The sequence below is a fragment of the Lycium barbarum genome, chromosome 5 (assembly GCF_019175385.1).
Source record: "Lycium barbarum isolate Lr01 chromosome 5, ASM1917538v2, whole genome shotgun sequence".
Classification (NCBI taxonomy): domain Eukaryota; kingdom Viridiplantae; phylum Streptophyta; class Magnoliopsida; order Solanales; family Solanaceae; genus Lycium; species Lycium barbarum.
Window position 1 is genome coordinate 140,161,119 of NC_083341.1, and position 20,593 is coordinate 140,181,711.

The following is a 20,593-nucleotide window of genomic DNA, read 5'->3' on the forward strand; positions in this document are numbered from 1 at the left end:
AAACTTCCCCTCCTTTATCGTAGTTACTTTGCTCCATTATCCTCTTTATCTCCTTCACATTGAAAGAAAACAAGATTTTGAGAAAATTTCCTGATGTAATATTCAGTGTATACTCAATCAATATACATTGTCCTATTTATAGCTATGTAAAAGAATATTTCTAATAACTAACTATACAGCTGTCCTATTCGTATTTATGTTGAGGATATTTCCACCAAATGGGCTTCTGGGAATGAAAACGTGTAGGCCCAAGTCTTGAATTGTTGATCAGATTTGTTGTAGCCCAATAACCCGGTCCATGAACATTTTCAAACAAGAACTCTAAGGAACAAAACCACCAAACATAGTTTAATCCAAAAACTAAATGCTTTTCCTTCAACTCATTTTTCTTACCGTCTTTTTCTTGTTCTTGACCATCTAAAGTTTTTCGACCATCGGATGATTTCTTCTCACCAGCATCCCCCCTCAAGTTGGAGGGGGAGGTACGAACACCCAACTTGCCCAACATAGATATGTGAGAAGAACCAGATAGGGGTTTAGTAAAGAGATCTGCCAACTGAAGAGAAGAAGGAACAAACAAAAAGGAAATGAGACCTGCTAAGAACTGTTGCTTAACAAAGTGACAATCAAGATCCACATGCTTGATCCGTTCATGGAAGACCGGATTTTTAGCTATGTGGAAGAGAAAGAGGAACTGAAAGGTCATCCACGAGTCTAACTAACCAGGTAAGCTCCGCCACTACCCTCCCGCATGGATCTGTACTCTTGTTCCGTTCATGGCTCTTGTTCCACATAACTGTTTTTGGATGAGAAAAATCACAATATGTAGAAGCACTGTGATTTATGGTAAACATGTGCTTGAATTGTAGCAAAGCATGAGCTTGATCTTTGGGACACAAATGAGGTAAGGATGAAGAGAAAACAAGTTGACAGAGAAAGGTTATATATAGCAGAAAAAATGCAAATATTCCATAACCCATTTCTGTTACTAAAATGATCAAATCTAAGTACTTAGTGGAAAAGAAATCAAGATTGTTTTTGCTCTGTTCCTCGATTCAATAAATATTGAGTTATATATAGTAGAAAGCAAAGAACATTTACTACTGTTGCTTTGCGGTAGTAAATTTCAGGAAACTCACCTAGTCATTAGTTTCGGTTAAAATGTAGAGCTGTCAATTTCATATGCACATTCTCTTGTGTGCACAAATAAAGCAATTGAACAAAGACATTATAAGCGTTTTTGAATTACGTACCTGTGAGTGTTATCAACAAATCATGTGAAAAATGAAGTTTCTCAACTGATCAGAGAGGAATTATTGCTTAAGTTTTGTAAAGTTGGAAGATAAATAATTTCACTAAGATGCTTTGCCCATATTAAGAAATCCCCCCTTGTTTTGTAATTGAACAATTGTTTTATGCATTATTACTCATATTTTACAAGGCTTTTTTATAAAATAAGTCCGGTTGGTTAACCATTATTAATTGATCTTAAAGGGTGTTTGATTCCTTCCCTTTAGGTTAATTGAATGCTTATCTATAATCTCATAGGTTTAGTAAGACCTTAAAACGGGGTTAACTTTAGACAATAACTTTAATAAACTTTAGGTGTCCTAATTCATCATAAATAATTAGGTGGCGACTCCTTAACTTTAATTAACCTCGGAATTTCTGATATTTTGTAAACCATTTTGACTTCAGTTAAAATGAGGTATAAAATGCCTCATGTCTATTGTGCGCGCAGGTGGTGAGAAATCAATCAATTTTTCCTTGAATAAGTGGTACTTACTGCTCTAAAAAATTTGTTGACCAACTTGATATGTTATCCTTTATTAGCAACTTGACACAGGCCTATTGAATGCAATTAGTTGTCCTCTTATGAAAAGAATGTAAATTACTTAATATGGACAAACCATCTTTGTGAACTTATAATCTTCCAACTTAACAAAACTTAGGCAATGATTCCTCTCTGACCAGTTAAGAAACTTCGTTTTTCACATGATTTGTTGATAACACTCACAGGTAATTGCTTTATTTGTGCACACAAGAGAATGTTCATATGAAATTGACAACTCTACATTTTGACAGAAACTAATGACTAGTTGAGTTTCCTGAAAGTTACTACTGCAAAGCAACAATAGTAAATGTTCCTTGCTGTCTGCTATATATAACTCAATATTATTGAATAGAGGAACAAAACAAAAAAAAAATCTTGATCTCTTTTCTACTAAGTACTTAGATTTGATCATTTTAGTAATAGAAATGGGTTATGGAATATTTGCATTTTTTCTGCTATATATAGCCTTTCTCTGTCAACTTGTTTTCTCTTCATCCTAAACTCATTTATGCCCCAAAGATCAAGCTCATGCTTTGCTACAATTTAAGCACATGTTACTATAAATCCCAATGCTTTTAATTATTGTTATTTTTCTCATCCAAAAACACTTACGTGGAAAAAGAGCACAAATTGTTGCGAATGGGATGGAGTTAACTGTGACAAGTGCTAGATTTGGGAAGTAATAATTTGAAGGGAATAATCCCACAATGTTTGGGAGAGATGAGTGAAGTTTCGATTTTGGATTTGAGCAACAATAATCGTAGTAGAACAATTAATACAACTTTTAGTACTGGAAACCAACTTAGAGTCATTAAATTGCATGGAAATAAGCTAGAGGGGGAAGTATCACGATCTTTGATCAATTGCAAGTATTTGGAACTTCTTGACTTAGGTAACAATGAGTTGAATGACACATTTCCAAAATGGTTTGGAACCCTACCTAATTTGAAAATTATAAGCTTGAGATCAAATAAGTTGCATCGCTCCATCCAAGCTTCAAGGAACGAAAAATTATTTGCTCAACTCCGAGTAATGGATCTCTCATCCAATGGATTTAGCGGGAATTTATCCGTGAAACTTTTTGAGAACTTTGAAGCTATGAATTAATTGATGAGAAAAACGGAACCCCAAGATATGTAGCAAATTTAACAATTTACTACACGTATTATTTGATGATTACAACAAAACGATCGAAACTTGAATTTGTTCGAGTTTCAACCTCAAACATAGTTATCGATCTCTCTAACAATAGATTTGAAGGTTATATTACCAGTATTATTGGAGATCTCATTGGGCTTCATACGTTGAACTTATCTCACAGTAGCTTGGAAGGTCTTATACCAGCATCACTGTAACATTTATCTATACTTGAATCATTGGATCTCTCATTCAACAAAATTAGAGGAGAACTTCCTGTAACACCTCATAAATCCGTACTAAACCATATTCATGACTCAGGAGGTTAGAAACCCAAGAAGGAGAGTGTTGGAATCGAAAATATGTTTTAGTTTAGAAAACCCAGCGTTACGCTTCAAGGGACGGACCGCAACGTGTGTTACAGACCGTTATTCATATCGTAACGGGTAAGGCTTGAAAAATCACCATCTCGAAACTTGGACCAAAGGACGGTTCATCGTTACGGCCCAAGGTTACGGACCGTAACACCAGATACGGTCTGTATCTCGTGTTCATAACCCAACCTCAAACGTAGATCCTCTCTGGAATTTTGACACGCGTTACAGTCTAGTGTTACGGACCGTAACACGATCCGTAACAGTGCCGCGACTGCAACAATTAAAAGACGGGAATTCAGTTTTTATTTCATAAGTTTCATTCCTCTAAAGCCCTAACACAAAAGTTCTCTCCTTTCAACTTCTCCAAGCATTAAGGTAAGCTCCTTAATACCATCCTAAGTGAATTCCATCAATTACCCATGAATTCTAAGTAGGAATTTCATGTTCTTAACATAGGGTTTTCAAGAAAACCCACCTAAAGGAATCCAAGACCAAGGATTAGAATTCTTCTTCCAAATTCAGATTTTTATTTCAAGCTCGGAGCATTACCAGGTATGTAGGGTTGCTAGCTACGTGTGAGAACAACATTGTTTTTCCCCACGCTTCTTCTTCCATAAAGTATGAAACTTTACGAAAATTAGAATTTTTAACCATGTTCATAGTAACCATGGGTCCATGCCCCATGTTATATTATGTACATAAATTCTTCATTGTGTTCTTGATACATCATTATGATTATTGAGAATCTGTCTGTAATCCATGAAAATTCATACTTTGCATTCCATAGGTTCTTACATGAAAGTTTATGAACTATTATGACATTTTCAAGAAAAGCTATATATGTTTTATAAGTTCATGCAAGAATAATACGAATGATAGCCATGTACATGCAAGTTATGATTCATGAAAAGCCATGGGCAGCAAGTGCCACTTATTTTTCATGTTCATATTTTGGGAGTTGGATTAATTACGTAGCCATCGTAGGATGAGGATCGCTCCACCCATGCTTAGGACGATCTCTCATAATGGATCCTTTCATAATATTATTAAATTTCATGTCCCTGGCAAGGTATGAGTGTTCTGTTGGTAGGACGCAAGTATCAGACCATGTTGTTGGTTATATTTACTACTCTCCCTACTCACGATACTTTACACATGTTATATATTTATATGTACTCATGTTCGTGATCATGTTTCAGTTCAATCTCTATTATGATATTCCATGTCCCCTGTTATTTCATTCAGTTGCTTTACGTACCAGTACATTCAATGTGCTGACGTCCCCTTTTATTGCCCGGGGGCCTGCATTTCACGATGCAGGTACTGATTTACAGGACAACGCATCTGCCTAGTAGGACTTCGCACTTATCAGCTTGTTGGTGAGCCTCATCTCTTCCGGGACTTAGACATTTATTATTTATTATTTTCATAATAAGATATGCATTTAAAGGTATGCTGGGAGCCTTGTCCTAGCGAGTATGTTTTCATGTTCAGTCTTATGTAGAGGTTTCATAGACTAGACTAGTCAGACATGTCATGTCAGATGTTCAGAATCGGATAGCCATTTTGGCTCATTTACGATATTTCCGCATTCATGTTTTAAATTAGTATTTTATTAATGTTATGATTCTCATGTTTTATAAAAGCTCATCACATTCATGTTATACTTCTGCTCGTGTATGCCTAATGATGATTTAGCAAGTCATGTGGTTTGCTTGGTCACATGCAATATGGCACAGAGTGCCGTGTTTCGCCCGGACCATGGTTCGGGGCATGACACTTCTGCAACAGCTTGAATCTCTTACATCACTTGCACTCTTAAATCTCTCTTACAATCATCTTGTTGGGTGCATCCCCAAAGGAAAACAATTTGATACGTTTGAGAATTGTTCATACCAAGGGAATGATGGTTTACATGGATTTCCACTCTCAAAAGATTGTGACGGTGATGATGGGGTACCACAAGTGACAACTCCAGTTGAGCTAGATCAAGGAGAAGAAGGAGATTCAGCAATGATCAGCTGGCAAGCGTTTCTCATAGGTTACTGTTGTGGTCTAATTGTTGTCCTCTCCGTAATATACATAATGCTGGCAACCCAAAATCCAGCATGGTTTTCGAGGATGTTTGACGAATGGGAACACAGAATTGTTACGAGAATTGCAAAAGCACAAGAAAAGAAAATAGTGTGTAACCTCAAGGTATTCAACTTGATCTTTATCCTTTGGAAGAATCTTTTTTAAATCAATGTAGATATTCTACCTAATTCATCCTTAAAGCTTAACTTTAATTCTTCATTTTTGGGAATTGCAGGATTCATGTATATTGAGTTGCTGGGATGCAATAAAAGCTTTACTTTCCGAGCTTATGATGTTTCTAAAGTGTTAATTACCCTATGAATAAAAGCCTGAAGTTTCGTTTATCTATAACTTGTTACATATTCAACCTATATTATTAGTTAGCTAATTGGATTCAACTGCAAAGTTCAGTTAACAAATTTATGAAGTTATCTTATCTTTCTCTTAATTACATCAAGTAATTTCAATAGCAAGCTAAATATTTACCTATTAAGATTGTCCTTGCTGATACGATTAATTGGCTTAAATATCCTTACAGTGTTAACTAAACGTATAAAAATTACTCTAAAGTTCAAACATATAACTTCTAAACGTGAAAATATTTGAGCATTTAATCCAAAATCTTAAGGCAATTGAGAAAGTAGCTCAGGACTAATAAATCTCTATGCATTTTAAGTTTTCTGATGAAGTCGTCTTGGAGCTTTATTTTCAATGTAAGGAAGGCATTAGTAGACTGGATCAAAACCAAAGAAAAATTATGTTCTGGTATTGTTCGGAACTCGTCACATGGCAGAAAAAAAAAATCGTTTCATGATGATCAATACTTTTATTTCTAACATACAAACCTGATAACTCCATTTGCTCAGGGGAGGATTTAAAGTGTTCGTTATAGATTTAGGTGAGTTCAATATTTTTTCTCAAAACTATGAATAGATATTAAGAAATTCACTAAATATTTAATTGTGAACCTTTTTATTATTGTATAGTATTAACTTTAAGTCGTTGTAGGAACCGATAAACTTCAAATTCTGGGTTCGTCGATTGTCACAAAAGTGAAATGATACGAGAATAGAAGATGTGGAATCTGGAAAGGGAAATAAAGGGAAAATTGTTGTTGGAAAAGTGATCCAGAGGTGTAAAATAATTAAGTTGAAAAGTAAGATGATCATGTATCACGTGCGAGGAGAGCATAAGTGAAAAGAAAAGTAAAGGGGTGAATTATTGGAACAAGTACCAATCACCATTTTTTAATGAAAATTTGCTCCAAAACAACAAAACGTAGATACCAATCTAGTATAGCACTGCTAACAGGACAGTCAGTCGATAGCGGAAGCAAAACTCTCCCATCTCTATAACTAGTCGCTAAAGTAACAAATGAAAAAAAAATTGGCAAACATCATAAGTATACGTGTTGATTCTTCAACCAATCCACATAAAGCACACAAACCCAAGCAGCTATTTAAGTTTGCAGTACAAAATTGAACTTCAAACGACTAGTATTAATGTTTAAAAATCGTCATGCTCTCACCAATATCAACAACCTTGACGGCTTGATCGTCAACACCTCCATCTTGACAAGTGTGGGTAGCTCAAGTGGTTGAGCACCTTTGCCATCAACTGGTAGGTTGAAGGTTTGAGTTATGCTGGAGGGTAAGTGAGAACAGTATCGATTATCTTGATGAGGTAGGGTGGGGGAAAAAACACCTCCATATTCATCCGCCCTTCAGCAGATGAACTCACCCCCTCTATCAATGGCTCTCTTAATTAACGACCCTCTTCCCTTGTACCATAGCATTCCATTCTCAAGTTCTGTGTAGGAAAATGAATCTGAGAGGAGCTCATAAACCAACATGTTTGCAAATGATTATTCTCCGTTTCTCCCTCTAAAGAACCTTCTTAACAAAAACACTGTAAAGTGCACCTGCTTTTTTCCAGTTTTCTAACAACTTCTTGTTATTAGGATGTTGAGCAGGACCAGCAGTGGCAAAAATTTTGTGCAAAATAACTGCTTCGATTCACTCATCTATCTTAATTTATTGACTAGAGATTTGAGCTGTGAGAAATTAAAATTTTGTGATAAGGCCGACATTTGTATCATCCATCATTGCATCGAAAGGACCATGCATGCTTCTGAATTAACTCCTGAAATTGCACAAAATTAGTCTGACTAACTTCTCTTTTCACAAGCCAAATTGCTAAGGAATTAGCAAACTTCTCTGTTTATGAAGTTCAATAGTCCAACTCAGTCCAATTCTTCATATTTTTTGGGCATTTCAAATACTAGCACAAATCATAAAATAGAATGAAAGTAACCTTTAACAGTAATGTCACTTCTATGGTGCCAAGTAGTTTTTGGTGTCAATCTTTTAAAACAATCACCCATCTTTTCACAATGGAAAATAAAAAACAAGAAATGCTCCGTCAACCTCAAGATATGATAAGTTGGTATACAAGATTGGAGTAGATCATCTTCAAGAATTATGTGATGCTTTAATCAGAGGGAGTAAAATACGCACTGTACTCTTTTTCCCTTAACCACAGTTGTCCCACTTTGGATTTTCCTGGTAAGGGTTTTAATGAGGCAGCTAGCAATGTGTATTACTAGATACGTATACTCTTTTTCCGTCACTAGGATTTTTTCCCACCGAGTTTTTTCTAGTAAGGTTTCAGTGATGCACATTATCTATTAATGAACATCCAAGAGGGAGTGTTATAAATACACTGTATTATGGATGTCCATTCAAATACACAGTCAACTGGATAAGCTTATAATCAAGCAGGCAGCTTGCAAGTAGCTCAATAGTGAAATCTATCTTCAAAGGATTAAAATGTCGAATAACTTTCAAGGAAGATAGAGTTCAATTTCTTGGATTAATGTGGACACCGACAGAGAATAAATTCCCTAAAAGGCCACCCATGTATTGAAAATTACCTACAAATATCACTTTTGTTTCTTTTAAGATTAGAATATCACCCAAGTCCCAACTATCACTATTTTCCTCAGAATATACTAAACATAAAACTCTCCTTCTCTCCTAGTTGACATGTCATGTCACATAAAATTCTATTTTTTAATAATAATGGGATAATTTTAGTGATCCCCCTCACATTTAACCTTATAATACTTACTTCCCTGTGGTTTAATATATTAGGCTCACCTCCCTTATTTTTAATTTTATGTATCCAAACTTTTTTAAATGATAATCTTGCAACAATATTCCAAAAATACCCTTTTGTGGCACTAATATAATTATTTAATAGTACTCCTATGAGACTGGTAATCCGAGTAATATTTCATTCAAGTTTTTAATACTATGTTTGACTTTTTTTTTATCTTGGATTTGGATTCACAAGACGAATAAACGTATGAAAAAAGTAAAATTATAAAAAATAATATAACCATTATTTTTTTTCATCTAACATGAGATAATACATTTTTATTTTGATAGTTTTTTTGGACTTAAGAACAAAAAATAAATCATGTTCAAATATAAAAATTAGATTTTCTGCACATATGCACCAAACAATATTTTATTTCTCTGGTAGTACATTGTATTTTTATAATAAACTAATTAACAGTTTTTTGTACTTAAATATTACATATGTAATTGAAAAAATGTCATCTAAACTTTAATATGTTTAAGTTGTATAACAATTAGCAAGTTTTGTAATTTACAAGGAAATAAATAATGCATCTAATGAAAAGTTGTGCCCGATGGATCACTCTAGGTCGAATATTTAATTCTAAAGTAATATATTTAAAAGATTTTCATCCCACAATTAAATATTCAATATAAAGCCAAGAAAGGGCAACTTTGAAATATTGGATACTTTTTATCATTACAAGGAGTTTGGTTACAAAAAGTTGAAAATAAGAGAGGTGAGAGTAATATCATAAACGACAAGGGAAGTTAGTGTTATAAGGCTTAAATTGAGGGTGGGTTTATGCAATTATTCCTATTTTATTAAAAAAAAAAAATAGAATTTTATGTGGCATGGCATGTCAATTAGGAAAGAAAGAGAGTTTTTTGTGTTTAGTATATTTTGAGAAAAATAGTGATAGTTGGGTGATATTCTAGTTCTAAAGGAAACAAAAGTGATATTTGTAGACAATTCTCAATACATGAGTGACATTTTAGAGAATTTACTCGACAGATCATAGTCTCTTTTTTTGTTTCAATTGACAGAACATAGTATATATTTTTTTCAATTGCCAGTTTAATTTTTTTTTCTCTCTCAATTTTGTCTATAAGAGAAATTAAATAGTTACCCCCTAAAAATTGTACCTTATTTTCAAAAATACACTTTAATTTTACGGGGTCCTATAACCCCCTTGAACAATTTTGATCTGGCATTAATACACCCTTTTTCAATCAATCCTAGTTTGAGTAAGAAAGTAATTTTCACGCACTAATTACTAATCCTAATCAAAATGCCAAAATATTACAAAAAGAAAGAAGAAAAAGACTATTTTCTATAAATTAAAAAAAGAAAGAGTTTTCCACCCCACCTTACCCTAACTGTAGGCTTCACTGAAACAAAAATGGAGGTGTGCTGAGCTTCAGAAATGGAAACAAAGAATTACTCCATCATTTTATGCTATTATCATTGCATTTGGTCTATCCCTCTCTCCCTCAAATTATACAAACATAATTATGGTTAAATTATCAATTTGAAAAACTTTCTTCCACCTGTGGCATAACCCACCGCTCTCTGCTACTAAAAATAAGGTACAAGTTCAGGAAGGTAATGATGTATTTTCTCATATCTCTAGTCAATAACAATTAAATCTATGTCGCTTGGTATGAGGGATGCAATACGTAAAGATATCCCACGGGCGGCGATATTTTCACCGAAAGGAGACATCCAAGTTCTTTCTACCTCCTAAGGTAGGAGCATATGTTGTTGTTGTGTTGTTGTTGAATGAGAGTTACTTTCCTTCACAGCTATTTCAACTTTATATTAATTTCATATCAATTCAAAAAACGGTTAGACATTATAATCGATCTTTAACACTCAAAACATTTTGTCAAAGGCATATCCAATATGCTAAAATGCAATATTCATTACCACTATTTAAGCAACGTTTTTTTCTTCGGTATGTTGACTCTCTAATCGAACATCGAAAAACATAAAATTAGTCAAACACTATTGAATTGATAATAACATGCATCAATTTCTCTGCAAACTCATAATTAAGAAAAAGAATCCATCGATCGCCTTTATTTTTCCTTTCTGCTTAATTAGCTTACCTGTATTACATGTTAAGAAGTCTTGATCTTTACTGAGCCAGCCAAAACTACATCATTAATTAACTTAACAATGAAACCTTCAAGAAATTAGCATATTACCCCATTAGTATAGTACTACTACTTCACAACATGCATAATATTTTGCATCAGTGGTCCGTACGATCTTAGCTGTAACCTGTAATTTTCATTGACAAATTGGTTTATTAACATTTCCTTCTTCTTCTTTTTTCTTTCGCGATGTCGGGTACCCACTTCAAGTCTCGATCAATCCGGATTCGCCGCGTGAAATTCATTAAGAGGAAAAGCGCTCTCTACCAGTATTTTTTCAATTTACAGGGCTCAAACTCGAGACTTTTAATTAAAAGTAAAGGTACGGATTATATCACTTTCAAGTATGGAACACAGTTGGGAGTGTTGGCAATCAGTCAACATCAATCTGCTCATTGGTCCCTATTTATATTCTAAATGACAGTTAACTCCATTAATTCTCTGGATACATATTTCATAAGCTTACTCAATGTGTAGAAATTTTTCAAGAATATACTATTTTTGGGTCCGTGGTTTATTTATTGTTTTAACGAACTTTTACATAAATCATTGACGTACGATGGCTGAAGCAATGAGGTTCAAGACTTCTAATATTTAATGTTTTATAAAGATTAACCGACAACGATATATCATAATGTCATAATATTACTCAAAAAGATTGAGAAAACAACACAAACCACTGCTAATAAATCTGGTTTGTTGATTAGCTTTGATTACTCTTGATTTGTCCTAACACATCGCCTTAGCTTTTAAATTTTATGCATGCGATAACAACTTACAACTGCCAATATTCCATCTTTCATCCCTCACCATTTAGGAGGGTGGCATTCATGCATGTTAACTTGTGTGCCCCGGACTATTTTATCAGATATTTGTTATTTTCCACCAATACAAGTATCGGATAATTTTGCCCACCAAAATTTCAGTCCACGGAAGAAATTAAATCATGACCTAGTGTCTTTTGCCTTGGTTGGAATTTGAACATGAAACGTCATGATTTTTATTCTACTTTATTGATCACTAGGTTACGTCATTAGGCACACAGGGTCCCACATTTTTAGAAAAAAATTAAAGACTCATAAAGTATATATTGAAAAAATAAAAAATATAAATATTTAAAAAGAAAACAGCTTCTTTATTGAGTAAAAGGAGGACCCTTTTTGAAATTTAAGGTTCGGCCAAAAGGGAGCTAAAAGAGTTGGGATACGGTCATATAACAATATCAATCATGTTTGTGCCATAATTTTTTAATGGAATTCATCATCAACAACCAAAAAGAAAAGGTAGGCACTAGTCATTTCCTCAACGTAACATTAGAAATTCCTCCCCACGACCCTTCAAGATTTTTTTAGTTTCATATTCGGTGTCTGGTACCTGCTTTGAAACTATGAGTAATTTAAATTCACGCAGTGTAAAATCCATAAAAAAGAAAATACTTTATACTTAAAAATTAATTTTCAAAATTCGAAGCCAAAACCTTTAATTAAAAGTAAAATCTTTTTATCCATCCTATAACAGTCCTTGATCTTAATTTCTCTTCAAGACTTACTATTGCATCTCTAGTCAGTATCATACTCTCGTGGTTTCCTTTTTCTGAGGGACACCCAATTTTCTGTCAGTCCAGCTAATATCTTAAGACCTTATTTCAGCTTAATAATGAAGACTTTCTAAATCATTAACTACTTAGTGAACTAATTTTGAACAAAGTAGTTCATTGAATGAAGTAGAAATTTTTCCACGCACATTATTATATGCCGGTGAAAATCAATATCCTTTGACACCTTACGGCCATGTGTCCTGAATCCTTTTATCTAAGTGCTTTAAGATTTTCCTGTTAAAACCTTATTGAAGCGACCTCCACTTCACACTTAGCGCGGCGAATTCATCAAGAGTAACTTTGCATACTCCGATCAAATAGTCTATGAATTCATTAATAGAATTTAATCTCATCCTCCTATACAACAAAGTGTCAGTGAATCTATCAAGAGCGTTCCTACACACTCCAACCGAAACCGGTTTATAGACTTATTAAGAGAATAAAGTCAAGCCTCTCTATAATGGCAACGTTTGTCCGAAAATTTCATGGCTGCTATAGTGAGGTGCTGTTATGTATGTATACTAGCATTTGGTGTTTAGATTTCATTTAGCTGTTATAAACAAAAGTATGCAAAAAATAATATATTTTTTTTGTCACTTTTTATGATAGTATAAACGAAATCAAAAATACTTGTTAATTTTAAAATCCCAATTGATTTTCATATTTCATTAATTAAAAATTGAAAAGACTAATAAATTACTAAGAAATCCAGAACTAGTTATACTATACCGATAAAGAACTAAAATCTAAGAAACATATGCATTTAAAATTAATTGAAAATTTAAATTTTCAAGTTTGATGTAAGAATTCTAAAATTGTAGATCGTTTCATAAATTTCAGTCTCTTAGTAATAATATAACGTTTGAACTGACGAAGATTTTTGTTCAAACTTTCAGCAAAAGGGAATTCGATAGCTTTCCATCGAAGGTTGTGTAAGAGCTTAATAGTATAATTGAAGATTTTTAGATATTCGTACTTGAAATTTACTATGTACATGACATTAATGATGATTATCATAAATATTTTACTATTTTATTTTATAGATAATATATTTCTTACAAAATATTATTACACAATATTTGAGTGTGGCTGTTATAGAGAGGTAATTTTACAAAGAGTGTACCGCTGTAATGAATGGCATTGTTGTTATAGGCAGAATGCTGTTATAGAGAAGTAAAATATAACATAAAAAAACAGTTCCGGAGAAAATCAGGCCGTTATAGTGAAATGTTGTTATAACGAATGACAATTATAGAGAGGTCTGACTGTATAATCTCATCCTCCTCTTTAGTAGGAATATCGGTAAATCTATCAGGAGCGTTCTTAACAACTCCAACTGAGATCGGTCTTATAGATTTATTAAGAGAAAAGAATCTTCGCCTATGCACATCTACCGAGTCTTTTAGGATTTGGGAATTTCATTGATGTGCTCCACTATTGTAACTTTACTTGTTTTTCCCTTTGAACCTAAGATTGCATCATTAGGTGGGGTTCCCATAAAGTATAATTAATTTTCAATAGGCTTTATTCCGATTCCTTTACAAATTTTCAACACCAATTATTTGTTTAAATTTTAGACAAAAAATCTACTAAATTGAACCGGAAGTTCACACATTAAAGGGAAACTATACCATCCTCCAATAATTTTCTCTAGTGATTGCATGTGAGATGAACTCGTCTCGACCTACTGTTGTAACAATCACTTGAAGCCCAAAATATAGCAGTTTTATCATCACGATAGATAGTAAAAAGGGATGGCACCGACTTACTCCATATCGGAATACTTAGCATAATCCTTCTAATCCAGACAATTTCTTCTCAAGTAGAAGGTACAACTATAAATTTGTATTCCATCAACTAGTCGTCATCAATACTGTACCGGTTCAACGTATCCACCAAAGTTTTTTTTTTTGTCGGGGGGGGGGGGGGGGGGGGGGGGTGCTGACATAACAAAATTTATGTGCTTAAACTCAACAAAATTATATTAGAAAATCCAATCTACTATTGGCTTTTGAAAGATAGTCAAATACCTCATACTTTCAATATTCCAAGATCTTTCTCATCGTCTGGAACTCAAAAATCATATTATTGTTGAGTATAATGCACCAAATTCATCATATAAATTCATGAAAAGCCTTCAACTACTAATGAAATCAATATTATTTCCTCTTGATCTCAAAATAGTATTCTGACTTTCAAGTATTGATACAATCTTTACAAATAATATATTCATATCACTACACAAACTTGAAAGTATATTTTTCATGATTTTTTTGTACGCAACATATATGTACACCAACTTTCAAGTATAAATATGATGCTTTCAAATAACATGTTTCATGTCTACTAACAAGCTTGAAAGTTTATCTTGAATAATCATCAACGAAAATTATAGAAACATCTCTTTTTCATCTTGTGACAAATAATTCATTTCATGAATATCTGTGTGGGTTGAACTCAAAAGTGTTCATTTCCTTTCAACTGTTTTGAAAGATTTCTTTGCTATCTTGCACTTATTACAAGTAAGACACTTATAAGAAGCATATTTATTTGCACAAACAGTAATTAATCCATTATTTACCAAGAGTCAAATAGATCTAAACTTCACGTGACCTACACTTTCATGCCTCAAGTCAATAAGCTCCACAATATAACTAAAAGTATTTCATTTTTGTCACAATCTCAAAATAATATTTAAGCTTACAAGCATATACTATATCTTTTAAAAATTATTCTTCATGTCCTTTCAAGAACTTGAAAATTCACATTTTGCAATTTTACGCATGCAACATATATCTATATGCAAACCAGTTTGCATTTTTTTTCATTCAAAGAAATCATATGTTATCTCTAATCATGCACACGATTCACGATTATCAACCTAGCATTAAATTTCACGAAAAATCACAATAGACAGAGAATAAATAGAGATTAGAATTAGAAGATTGATTAGGTTACGTCATTGGGTGCACAGGGTCCCACATTTTTAGAAAAAAATTAAAGACTCAAAGTATATATTGAAAAAATAAAAAAGAAAAATATTTAAAAAGAAAACAGCTTCTTTATTGAGTAAAAGGAGGACCCTTTTTGAAATTTAAGGTTCGGCCAAAAGGGAGCTAAAAGAGTTAGGATACGGTCATATATCAATATCAATCATGTTTGTGCCATAATTTTTGCATGGAATTCATCATCAACAACCAAAAAGAAAAGGTAGGCACTAGTCATTTCCTCAACCGCTCAACGTAAGATGAGAAATTCCTCCCCCCGTCCTTCAAGATGTTTTTTGGTTTCATATTCCGTGTTTAGTATCTGTTTTGAGACTTCGAGTAATTCAAATTTACGCAGTGTAAAACCCATAAAAAAAAAACACTTCATACTTAAAAATTAATTTTCAAAACTCGAAGTCAAAACCTTCAATTAAAAATAAAATATTTTTATCCATCCTATAACAGTCCTGGATCTTAATTTCTCTTCAGTATTTACTATTGCATCTCTAGTCAGTTTCATACTATCGTAGTTTTCTTTTTCTGAGGCACACCCAATTTGCTGTCAGTCCAGCTAATATCTCAAGACCTTATTTAACTTTCCCCTACAGATTTCACATTAATTACATATGTCTCTAATTTAATAATATGTTAAAGTTTGAATATTTGCATAGAACAATTTGCAAGGAAAAGCATTGACCAATAGCTGTTATATAGTCGGTTTGACCATTAAAAGTACAATATATAATCCTGTGTTCATACACAATTAAATATTACTAGTACGAACGATTCACTTTTTACAATGAGCTCAATGTTCTATACCTTTTTTCTTTAAGTATGCATAATTCAAACACTCCAGACGTGCAAAGTGCAAACCTTTAATTGATTAAAGTTAAAACCAGCTTCACTTTAACTAATATTGCTAAGGCATGAACAATGCACATAGTTTCCAGAATTTAAAGTAGTGGATTCAGAATATATGTTTTCTTATTATATGTATATATATTTAATTGAAGGGAATTGTAATTGGTGATCTATCTTGTATCGTTTCTTCTCTTTTATGATAGAAAATTTTCTTTACTTCTGCTTAGGATGTAGATTTGGCCGAACCTCGTTAAATCTTTATATTATTTCTTTTCTTTGTTTGTTTTTTGTGTGACTGTGCTATGTTAAAGAATTCTAAAGCTCGCAATATTAACATATCTCGATTCCCTAACCCCAATCCCATGTTTGTTTTGGAGGGATATTTTCTTTAATTACTTCGTTATAATATGTTTATATTAGTTTTGTTTGCTTCATTATATGTTAGCTTTTCCAAAAGAAGAGCCATAGTTGAGCCAACCTTTACTCTTTACATAGTTTAATGACATTTGTAAAATTATTTAGTATTTGTCATTTGTACGACAATAATAAATTGATGTTGCACACCATTACACGTGTTGCTAAATCATTGGTCGCATACCCAGCTTTCGAGGTTTTCTAATTGGAGAAAGATTATTAAGGAATCTTAATCACCTTTAAATTATGAGTATAATATAAGATGGTAATGAATTTGGATGACTTCTTATTTGGACTATTCTCTGATGGGATTTTGTTCTTGGGTTGTTGCATGTGTACGCGAATAAAACTATATGTTATAAGATTTATTTTTTAATAAAAATGATTTATTTAATGCGTGTTTAAGTACTTGGCTAGCTCTCCACTTGATAACACCTAGTAAAACCAACCCAATCAATACAAATCATTTTCACCTCTTACACTGTCTCTTTTTATTTATTTTAATATATGTTACTCTTGTAGCTTAAATATAGAGTACTACTAAAGGAGTTTTATAAACCGAAGTAGGGAAGAGATTCCATTATTCTAATATAATGTTTAGGTCTATGTGATTTCAAGTCCCAAGGCCAACTAATAATAATGACATAGTATAAGTGAAAGAAAGAGGGACAGTCCATCAACAGTACATATAACCTATATTAAAAAAAAAAAATCACCCTTCCGAGAGATCTCGGGTTCAAGTTCTGAATATAATTTTTTTTTGATACGGAGCACTTTTTATGAATGTGCCCTACGCTGTGCGAATCCAAAGCTAATCGATCTCCAATGCGAATATGTAACACCAAATGAAAAACCAAAAAAAAAAAAATCCAAATAGAATAACAATTAATGTTAGAATTTCACTTTTATGTATTAACTGTGTAAAATTATTTACCTATTATTATTAATGAACGCTACTTGATAATCCGATAGTAATAATAACTAACTTACTTTCATGAATTAATATTATAATAATAGTAGAAATATGTCTCACGCTATTATCAGGCTTTTTCATTTTAATTAATGTGATATAAATTGAATCAGCACGAAATTTGAGAAAGAAATGTAAAGAAAAATAAGTTTGTTGCGGTTATATAAACTTCTCATTAAAATAAGAAATGTAAAGAGTGTCATTCTTTTTTTTAAACCAATTTAAAAGTGTAGCATTCTTTTTTGAACGGATTAAAAAATGTGTATCAATAAATTAAAACTAAGGGAATATAACTTAATATTGCAGGGCTGTATTTATTAATAATGCAGTGAAAGTGATTAAGAAATTTAAGGTAAATACTTATAGTAAATGATTTAATGAGGTGAAGATGCATGTTAATTGTACATGATTAAGTGATGAAAATCTACATAAAAACGTATAGTATATATTTAGTAAGCAGTAATGCAGAATACATAGATATTTAAATTTGACTTCTACTGACAATTGAACACTTCAACTTATATAATGATATATCATCTAGACACTTCAACTCGTCTCCACTATGCCAGTTAATCACTCCAATTTATAAAAAGATCATCTGGACATCTCTAAAATTTATGTGTCTCACGTCAGCGTTGGGTGTCCACGAGATACAATGAGGATGAGTTAAGACATCTAAATATGCATTCTTAAAGTTTGAGTGTTTAGTTGTCAATGAAAACTAAATTAACGTGTATATCTATATATTATATCTATATATTATGTATTTATTAATATGATGTAAGCACTCTATCTGCGTAAGTTTTTTTCCGAATTTTAAACATGAGTCAACATTGATGGAGTAATAAGATTGGAAGATCTAAGCCTTAATTAGATGACCTTTTCTTGAAGATGTTACCAACCCTCCTGCCAAAAGCTTAAGAGATTTCACTTTGAGTGAAAAACAACATAGAGAATCAAAGTGGTAAAGAGAAAGTATCTGCCAAGTTTGACCATTTGTTGCTAGCTACCCCTTGGCTCTTGCCAGCTATATGGAATCAATCAATGTCTTATTTTATTTTCTTCCAATTTTCATTTCTTATTATTTTGACCTCTTATAGAACTCAAAATGCGTCTTGCTCAAGCAAATAAAAATATGGAAATGTGAAATGCAAATGGGAAAGTAAGGAAAATGCATTTAGATTTGAGGGCATATATATGGTCAAATACAACAACGGCTACAGCTATGCCACAGTCTATATGCCATAGTCTAAAACAAAGTTAATTAGATTGGCTATATGAATCCTCATTAGTCAAAATTATTACATTTAAACTCATTTTAAGACACTATGTATAAAGTAAAAGTAATATTCCGTAATGAAATAGAAACAAGGACATGGAGGTTGTGGAGGCCACGAATTAGGATAGAAGGTTAGTTAGTAGTAGTCCGTTGTCTCGCTTATCCTTCCATGCTAGTAGTCTCAGTATTTCTTCAATAGTTTCTTGTCCTTCAAATATTATTACTACATGATGTTCCTTGTCAGATTTTCAAAATGCTTTGTCTCACTTTCTATAGTAGCTTGCCATGATTTCTCCACTTGCATTATGTCCTTTTCTAATCTGATTTGATGTGTTTTCTCTTGAGGCGAGGGGTAGGAAACAACATCTCTACCTCTCAAGGTAGGGTAAGATCCGCGTACACTCTACCCTCTTCAACCGCACTTGTGGAATTACACTGAATATGTTATTATTATAATGAAATAGAAATAAGAAGCAGTAATAGAAGTTATTTATATTTTCTATTGATGTATACCATATGTAAAAGGCTAAACAACTCCTAGAAAAATATGGAACACAATGTAAAATTGATAACATGACTAAAACTTATTATCAACTAATGAGTATCCCCTATATAATTTTTTGTTAAAAAATAATAGTAGTCTTACTAGCATGATTATTATATCAAGTACTTATAATTATCTTTTACCGATATAAATATCTTATCGTTTGGTCTATCAAAATATAAATAGATGAGAAGAAATCATCAAACTTTTTTATCTCAAGGGAAATCTAAACCCTAATTTATATAAGCTTTCACTCACTTTTTGATAGGTAAATTACACTATGGCTTCTTCTCACATAATAAACTAACTTGAATTTGAGACTTAAATTCACACAGCTCTCCTTTTGTGTGGTCGTTTATGAAGAAATAAGATGTGTTTTTACGTACCTTTCTTTAATATGGGAGTTCAATTTTCCTTTTTCTTTTCACATTTCTTTGAGACAATTCATGCTAAAATCTAGAGGTGGCGTAGTTAACTGGGAAACGGAATTTTAAAAATGTAACTTTAAGGTAAAAGCTAACATGTATTGTACTTTGTCTCAAGGAATGAAAGCAAAGTTCATAATACCTCAACTCATTATTTTAAAGCACCCCACTTGTACTTAATTATTCTTTTCCTCCCTTTTTTTCTTTTTGAGGAGTTCGATATTTATATCAACCTAAGTACGTAATTAATATGATACATGTCTTAACTTACATCCTTACTGGTAAACCTTTAATAATAAATACACATGCCACTATACTAGAAACAGAGGTTTTCCCACCAATATTTAGTGAAAATTTATGTTATAAAATATGATTTTTTTATCTCATTCTCACCGATCAAGTTCATTGGGAAAACACATGGAGCCGCTGGGAAACAACCTAACTTTTTCGTGCGAAAGCACTACAGTCCTACCATATTTTCTTTTCACTGATTCAATCAAATATCTGTGAAAATAGCCACTGAACATTCAGTGGAAAAATAGTGATTTTTTTAGTAGTGTGCTAACCGTAATAATGGTTAACTAGTATGGTTTGATGTAAACATTTGATGTGGATAAAATTTTACCATCATTTAACGGTGTACTTATCTGGTATGTAGATTTTTTTTTTTAATTTTCCACCTGGTATGCAACATTCATTTTAGCGTGCCAACTGATTTAACTTCCTGCCGCAGGCATATCAAAAGGGGAAGCATTCCCTATCAATTTTTTTTTTCATTTTCAGAACCCAATC

At 32.5% G+C, this 20,593-nt stretch overlaps 1 protein-coding gene across 1 annotated transcript; it reads left to right on the top strand.

The window, feature by feature from the left end:
- The first annotated feature begins 360 nt into the window (after positions 1–360).
- On the top strand, positions 361–5,795 carry LOC132641904 (receptor-like protein 9DC1). Its single transcript, XM_060359015.1, has 3 exons — positions 361–726; positions 4,669–5,547; positions 5,660–5,795. Exons 2-3 carry the CDS (start codon positions 5,053–5,055, stop codon positions 5,732–5,734), a joined length of 570 nt encoding a protein of 189 aa, XP_060214998.1. The 5' UTR covers positions 361–726; positions 4,669–5,052; the 3' UTR covers positions 5,735–5,795.
- The last annotated feature ends 14,798 nt before the right edge of the window (positions 5,796–20,593 follow it).

Excerpts from the sequence above, each read along its gene's own strand:
- LOC132641904 (XM_060359015.1), top strand. The coding sequence starts at position 5,053 with ATGTGGTTTGCTTGGTCACATGCAATATGGCACAGAGTGCCGTGTTTC. Across the intron at positions 5,548-5,659 it reads AAATAGTGTGTAACCTCAAG|GATTCATGTATATTGAGTTG; the intron begins GTATTCAACTTG and ends TGGGAATTGCAG.